Source organism: Sesamum indicum, linkage group LG3, assembly GCF_000512975.1.
Source record: "Sesamum indicum cultivar Zhongzhi No. 13 linkage group LG3, S_indicum_v1.0, whole genome shotgun sequence".
Classification (NCBI taxonomy): Eukaryota; Viridiplantae; Streptophyta; class Magnoliopsida; order Lamiales; family Pedaliaceae; genus Sesamum; species Sesamum indicum.
The window spans coordinates 2753992-2761628 of NC_026147.1; the positions used below are offsets into that span (position 1 = coordinate 2753992).

The 7637-nt window shown below is 34.9% G+C and overlaps 1 protein-coding gene across 1 annotated transcript; it reads left to right on the forward strand.

The window, feature by feature from the left end:
- On the forward strand, window positions 72-3044 carry LOC105157102 (malate dehydrogenase, chloroplastic-like). Its single transcript, XM_011073403.2, has 2 exons — window positions 72-297; window positions 1455-3044. Exon 2 carries the CDS (start codon window positions 1463-1465, stop codon window positions 2699-2701), a length of 1239 nt encoding a protein of 412 aa, XP_011071705.1. The 5' UTR covers window positions 72-297; window positions 1455-1462; the 3' UTR covers window positions 2702-3044.

A 7637-nucleotide genomic window follows, 5' to 3' on the forward strand; every position in this document is an offset into this window, starting at 1 on the left:
ACTAGATTCTGCTATTATGCTTCATCATATACTAAAAAATAAATACATAATAATAGTGGGGTTTTCCTTCACAACACTGTCAACTTGCTGACTATAGATACACATGTGTTGTATGTAGATTCGATCGAGGTCTTTCGGCGGAGAAAATTAAGATATACCAACCAATCCCCTCTCAAAATACACGCACTCCAGCGTGTTTGTGCGCGTGAAAACTCCCCTTTTTTAACCCAACCCAACCAAACCCTCAGCCCCATTTCTATTCACCACCACCTCAGCTTTGAAGTTTCACCCGCAAAGGTACATCCACTCGTTCTTGTTTTTCCTTTTTCTTTTTTTTTTTCTCTTTGATTTTCCTTTTTCTTTTTTTTTTTTCTGTTTGATTTTCCCATTTCTGCGGAGTTTGTTTTGGGCTTTTGTAATTTTTATGATAGTAGTTTGAGTAAAGTTAGATTTGATTCGACCTGTATTGCTCGTAGATCTGTTGCATTGTGATGGGTTTTTGAATTAATCGTTGAATAAGGGAATTCTTCAGCTTGAATTTCAATTGCAGTTTTTTCCTTTTTCTTACTTTGAAGTATTATGGGCAGTTGATAAAATGCACTTCTTCTGTTTACGTATGAGAATTCGTGGTGTATAATAGATCTGAGATTCCTGTTTAATTGGTTTGAATTTTGTTGTTTCTGTTATTGATTTCTTGTTACTTTTTCTGATAGATTTCTATGATAGGTTTTGTGTTGGATGAAAATCATATGCTCTTGTAAATTGATTTCTTCAGATTTTAGCATATTTGGTTACTTCTCCCGTTTCTTTATGATGTTTGGAGTACAGGGATCTATATGAACAGTTAATTGTACTGTGATCTAGCGTTTTGATTGACTATCATATCAGTGTTAGTTCGTTATATTGATGGAGAAAAATCAAGTTCTGAATTTAAATAACTTCGGAATCTCCATTGACTTCTCTGAGTCTGTTGATATTCGAACTGAAACTTCAAGCAGTTAGAGTTGCAGATAGTATACAATGAGGTAGCCCATCTCTTATCATGCCTCATCATTCATATGTCAAAACTCTGTGCAAATTAGTCTACCGTAAGATTCAAACAAATGTTCTTACTAGATAATGGATATTATCTGGTGCTTAACCTTGGATCACTGTGAAATGCAGCTTTATTAAGTAAGATCTTACATTCTGTTCCAATGAGTTTGTAGTCTATCTACTTTATATTTATCAGAAAGAGATTAGTCTTGTATTTCATGTTGTCTGCGACTTGGATCTCTCTGATGCGCCTATCTATAGTTTCGAGCAATCTTGTAGACAGCATCTATTGCTTTGTCAACTGATTCAACTCGTCTATATAAATCATGGACATCTGACAATTACATAGTTGAAGTTGGGGTTAGGTGGTCATTTCCTATTCCCTGTTATGCTGAGAGGTCAAAGTGATTTTTCTTCAGGTTGCAAGATGGCAGCAACATCAGCAACCACTTTTTCAATTGGATCAACTGCATCTGCTGGCTCCAAAGTTAGCCAGGTTACACAGTCGAAGGCCTTTAGCATCAATTTCAACCCTAAGAACTACCTTAGGAGTTTCTGTGGTCTCAAGGCTGTGAACTCCGTTATCTGCGAATCAGAATCTTCATTCTTCGGTACTGAAAGCAGCATTGCTCTCAACCGCTCCTACAGTACAAAAGCACAAAAACATACTGATCGGTCTTACCGTTATGTTCAGCCCCGTGCATCCTATAAAGTAGCTATTCTTGGAGCTGGTGGTGGTATAGGTCAACCACTAGCTCTTCTGATCAAAATGTCTCCACTAGTTTCTGCATTGAATCTTTATGATATAGCAAATGTCAAAGGAGTTGCAGCTGATCTCAGCCACTGCAACACACCATCTCAGGTAGCTGATTTTACAGGAGCATCTGAGTTGGCCAATTGTTTGAAAGACGTAAATGTTGTTGTTATACCTGCTGGTGTTCCGAGAAAGCCAGGCATGACCCGTGATGACCTCTTTAACATTAATGCCAACATAGTGAAAACCCTGGTTGAGGCTGTTGCTGATAATTGCCCTGATGCATTTATTCACATTATTAGCAATCCTGTCAACTCAACAGTTCCAATTGCTGCTGAGGTTTTGAAACAGAAAGGGGTATATGATCCAAAGAAGCTCTTCGGTGTGACCACTCTTGATGTGGTCAGAGCAAATACATTTGTTGCTCAGAAGAAAAACCTAAAGCTCATTGATGTCGATGTTCCAGTTATTGGGGGCCATGCAGGGATCACTATTTTACCCTTGCTGTCAAAGACAAAACCTGCAGTTACTTTCACCGATGAAGAAGTGGAAGAGCTAACTGTGAGGATTCAAAATGCTGGGACAGAAGTTGTCGAGGCAAAGGCTGGAGCAGGATCTGCCACTCTCTCTATGGCATATGCCGCAGCACGGTTTGTCGAGTCCTCACTCCGAGCACTTGATGGTGATAGTGATGTCTATGAGTGCTCTTACATCCAGTCCGAGCTGACTGAGCTACCATTCTTTGCCTCAAGAATTAAGCTCGGGAAGAACGGGGTTGAGGCTGTGATCTCATCAGAGCTTCAAGGACTAACTGAGTATGAACAGAAGGCTTTGGACGCTCTCAAGCCGGAGCTGAAGGCCAGTATTGAAAAAGGTGTCGCTTTTGTCCAGAAGCAACCCGTGACTGCATAAACTTTCACTACAGCTGAAGCATCTTTGAGGAGAAAATAAATTAGCACGGCCATTGCGGGTGCATTCATGCATCAAAATTCCAGTTTTGTAGGCAACTTACTGAACCATTTTTACTCTCCTTTTGTATTGAAGTGCTTCTGTGACAGCGAGAATGATCATTTTGTTGTAGAATTTGTTGTTATTGTGCACTGTCTCTTCCAGTTTGATAATAACATTTTCAGGGGCACTGTAGCTCTGCTCTTCAGATATGTTACTCTCCACAGATGAAATTCATCTTCTATGTCTGTAACTTTATGTTCTTGTGACTAAAGTGGAGGTTTGAAATTAGGGATAATTACATTTACACTCCCACCTATGATTTATTTACACGAACTACTTTTATTTTTTTGCATAATTATAGAAATTATTCATGACTTGTGTTTACATATGCCATAGATTAAGGAGTGTAAATAAAATTATCCCTTAAAATTATTGATGAATATTACTGTATTTGATAGATCTTCCCAAGCTTGAGGCCCGTGTGGTAACTCCCCCACATTACATTCTGCATTAACTATTATAGTTTAAAGGGTTAATTGCCCTTAAACTTTTTTAAAAATATAAAATGACACTTTTGACCAAACAATTTTTAAAACTGTACTTACATTTTCTCCGAGAATTTTTGGTTTATAAATGTGCTCCTTTATTAAATTTGAATAGAAAATATTGACTTTGAGCAAAAATTTTACCCCAATATTTGGCATTACGTATTGGCTACTTTTAATCGTAAAACTTATACTTCAATGACTTTTTATTAAATGCCATCAAATCCGTTGCACCCCTAAAGTATTTTAAAAAGGTTAATTCCCATCCTTATACATATTACATGACAAAATTGTATTCTTCATACCTCGTTTGATGTGAATTTTAAAAGGATCTCAAAATTAAATTTTTATTTAACATATTTAATTACACATTCCAACTTCATAAAAAAATAGATTGAAAAATATCTTGCACTTGGCTGTTATTTTCATCAAAAGGTGATTCCTGGGACTACATGTATTGTAAAAATTTAATTTTGGGACTAAAAGTGTAGACCCTCTTAGCATGTGGGATGAAAAATGCAACTTTGCCCCAACATTTTTCGTCCCACATACGGAGATCTATAGTTGGGAACTCATTGTGCATAACCTAAGGAGGCCCAATCCAAAAAGAACAATAAGGCCCACGACCACTCAATATACTTGCCACAACAACCCAGGGGGCCCAGGATCCCAAGAAGGTGGGTGGAGGCCCAAGGCACCCCTAAACTCGACCCATAATCTCGACCCAACAAGGGTGATCAGCCAAAGGCCCACAAACTTGACAATTTCCCCTCTTCACATGGTATATAGCCAGCTCGCCAATCAACTGCCACATCAGACTACGTTAGCCCTAGGGACATAGTTTAAACAAGGAAGGTCTCCACGAAGCCTGGGACTTCCTGACGGCTAAGATTCCCTACAGACAAGGAGTCTCCCCCAATCAAAAGATACTTTTATTGGATATATTTAGCTGTGGATAAGAGTGGTTTGTCACTTACTCCATCACTCTAACCCATCCCTCCGAGAGTCGAGGTAGAGGGAGAGACCCCAACATGCAGGGGCACTTCTCTATATATACAGGTTTGATCCTCCATGCAGGAGATGATTCCCTAACTCTTGAAAGCACTCTTTTTAGTATTCATCAAGCATCTTAGATTGACGCATTTTTCTCATAATCTAATCATCATATCTCGATTTTTTTATTACGTTTATTTATTTTTTTCATCTTATTTCTTCTTAAACCTGGAACTATACTTGGCGTCGAAGTGCTAACGTATTATTTTGCAAGTCTCCTTTTCTAGGATCATAGACGTTCCAGCCCGAATTTTAAATGATAGTCCAAATCCATTGGACCTGTGCTATTTTTGCACGCATCAGTACTAAGATTTTATTTTTTTAATATATTTGGTCCCAAGAGCTACTTTTCGTCGAAAAATAAGTTATGTGCAGGACACATGATTTTATTGTCTATTTTTTTTTATATGAAAATTGTGTTATGAGATTAAATGTGTTAAATAAGTTTAATTTTGTCGCATTGAAATTACGTAAAGTGAAAGAACAAAAATATTTCTGTAAGACGAAAAATGGAGTTTTACCCACGACATAAAAAGCGATGATTACTAGCATAGTAGCATGTAAGCAAAATACAATTTCATCCAAACAATAATGGTTTAAGTGGTGGTCACTTCTACAATCTGGTTAGGAGGTGAGATTTAGATAGATTAGTAGTATCGCTGGACGACCCAAAAACTAGGGCCAACAATAAGGGTGATATAAAAAAATTTAAAATCACCAAATTTTTTTGAATCAAATTACTTTTTATGATTTATTTTTTAAAGCAGAATGCTAAATTTGTAATAAAATCGTATTGTACTTTTGATTTGGTTTTGATTTATAATTCAAAAAAAACCATAAAAAATCAAATTGCACTATCAATATATATAACTAATTTTTTAAAATTATTGATGGAGACAAGAAGCTGAATCAAAGGGCGACGTGAATGGAAATCAAATCATTTCCTTAAGCGGCAACAAGATATCAAAATCACACAATTGAAGTTATTTTTGTTATTATCAGATTAACGTTAGCACTCAATTGTAACCAGACATTAGTGGTAGGTAAAGGGGTATAATTGGTTTTACACCCCCTAGCACTTATTACTAGAGTAGTATAAATATCCTCAAGTTTCATTGCAAATGCGACTTTTGGTGAAAAGAAGGAATAAAAGAGGAAAAGATTGATTTCTAGCTTGTTCAAGTGTTCAGCGTGCTTAGTTCTCTAGTTTCATCTTTTTTCCGATCAAATTTAGTGCCATCTGTGGAAAACTTGATCTAAGCATTTAAGATGAATACTCGATCGCGAACTAGGAATGGGAATGCAAGATACGAAGAGCTCGAAGGAGGAGAGAACCATGTGCACATGGGCTACATCCAAGAGAATCCACCAGCTCACAACATTCAGGATGAACAAACGAACATCCGGGAAGAGCAAGATTGTGGAAGGCTTGGTGCTCCTCCACCACCATTGATCCAAATAACTCCTGAAGCACTTCACTAACTAGTGAGTGCTCTTCCACTCAAGCTGCCAATAGGGTTGTGGCTCAGTATCGCCGTAGAGCATGGGTTGCCCTCCCGACCCCTTTGCCATCCTTGCAGAGGCCAAGACGCTCCTTTAGCTCTCGAGGATCATGAGCAAAGGCCTGGAGGTGCCCAAGAAGGCATGAACTATGACAAATAGGTGGATAGTAATCCATAGAAAAATATTTTTTTTAAAAATATAGATAAAATTATAATTTTTAATTCACAAGGGCATTTTGGTAAATTCACCATAAAAATGGATGAAAACCTAATGAATTGGGCTAATTTTTTTAGACGCTGTTAAAATTAAGGAGGTATTGATAATTTTTCAAACAACGAGAAAGTATTCGTAATTATGCCAAACTTCAGAGGAGGTCATTGTAAATTTTCAAGATATGACATCCTTAAAATCAAAACGCAATCTAAGAATTAATTTTCTTAAAATTCTTCATAATAATATTCAAAATTAGAACTGTATTTTTCAATAATTATTGCACAAAAATAATTGACTTCATAATACTAGCTAGAAGAAACTTAAAAGATGAGAGAAGTTTGAGAAATAGAATCAAAGAAACACACAAATGTTACAATGATAGTATACATATCATTAAGGACATTTCATAAAAATCTTATTAAATTTCAATTATTTTAAACCATATAATAACTGTACATTATATTAGTACTTAAACAAACAATTATTAGTTATATTTTCCAAAACTACCGAAAGAAAATAATTTTTGGGAATGGGTTTGTGTAAAGAATTTTATTTAATTTGGAACGAGTTGATGGATTCAAAAGCTGATTCATATTAGAAAAACAACGATGTTTATAATAACACCCATCTGAAATTGAACAATGTCGTTTTTATATATATGCCGTGTCAAAAATCGTTCCAAAACAGAAAAAAGTGATACAAAATTCGTTTGAAATTTATTAATTTATAATTATTTTAGAAATATTTAAATTAGATGAAACATTCGTTCCCGGACCTATTATGTGTAAGTAGCTAAATTAAAATAATTAATCTTATTGATATATATATGTCACAATATGTAATAAATTTGTATATTCATAGCTATCAGTATTGTAATAATGTTATCGCAATCCTATATTGTTATACTATATCGCTCAATTGGAGTATTCAATTTTAAATCGGGCCATTAATAATATGGTTCATTTTACACAATCTTAAACTATTAATATATATACAAATACAAATACATACGAAAGATATATGATTTAACAATGAAAAGTGAGTTTTGTCTTCTAAAATACAAAACCAAACATTCGATCAAAACACTTATTTTAAATTATTTTAAGTTATCTTAAAAAAACACATCCAAATATATACAATACTATTTCTAACACATGTTTATTTATGTCATTTATTTCTATTTTTCTATCTATACCTCCACAAAATCAGATAAAACTCCTCAAAAATAAAGCCAAATATATTTCTTTTAATTAGTTAATGTTGTAAACAAATACACTTTTTATATTGAGGTGTTTGCGAGTTCATTTTTAGTTAAATTGAAAATTAAATTTTATTAATACTCACAGAAATTGAACAAAGAACTATTAAGGAAAAACATAACAAAGAAATACAAGATCATTATATATGATCATCTTCTTTTTCTCTGCAAACAAGAGCTTGAAAGCTTCCATACACATTTGATGCCACTGATTATATATCCTAAATCAGAGACATACATATACAATTAAATGTACAATCGCTAGCTATAGTACCAACAATCCCAGCAACTAAATTCCATGCACGGTACACTAATTTGAAGACGT

Bases quoted from the DNA above. Each gene is read 5' to 3' on its own strand.
- LOC105157102 (XM_011073403.2), top strand. From the start codon at position 1,463: ATGGCAGCAACATCAGCAACCACTTTTTCAATTGGATCAACTGCATCT.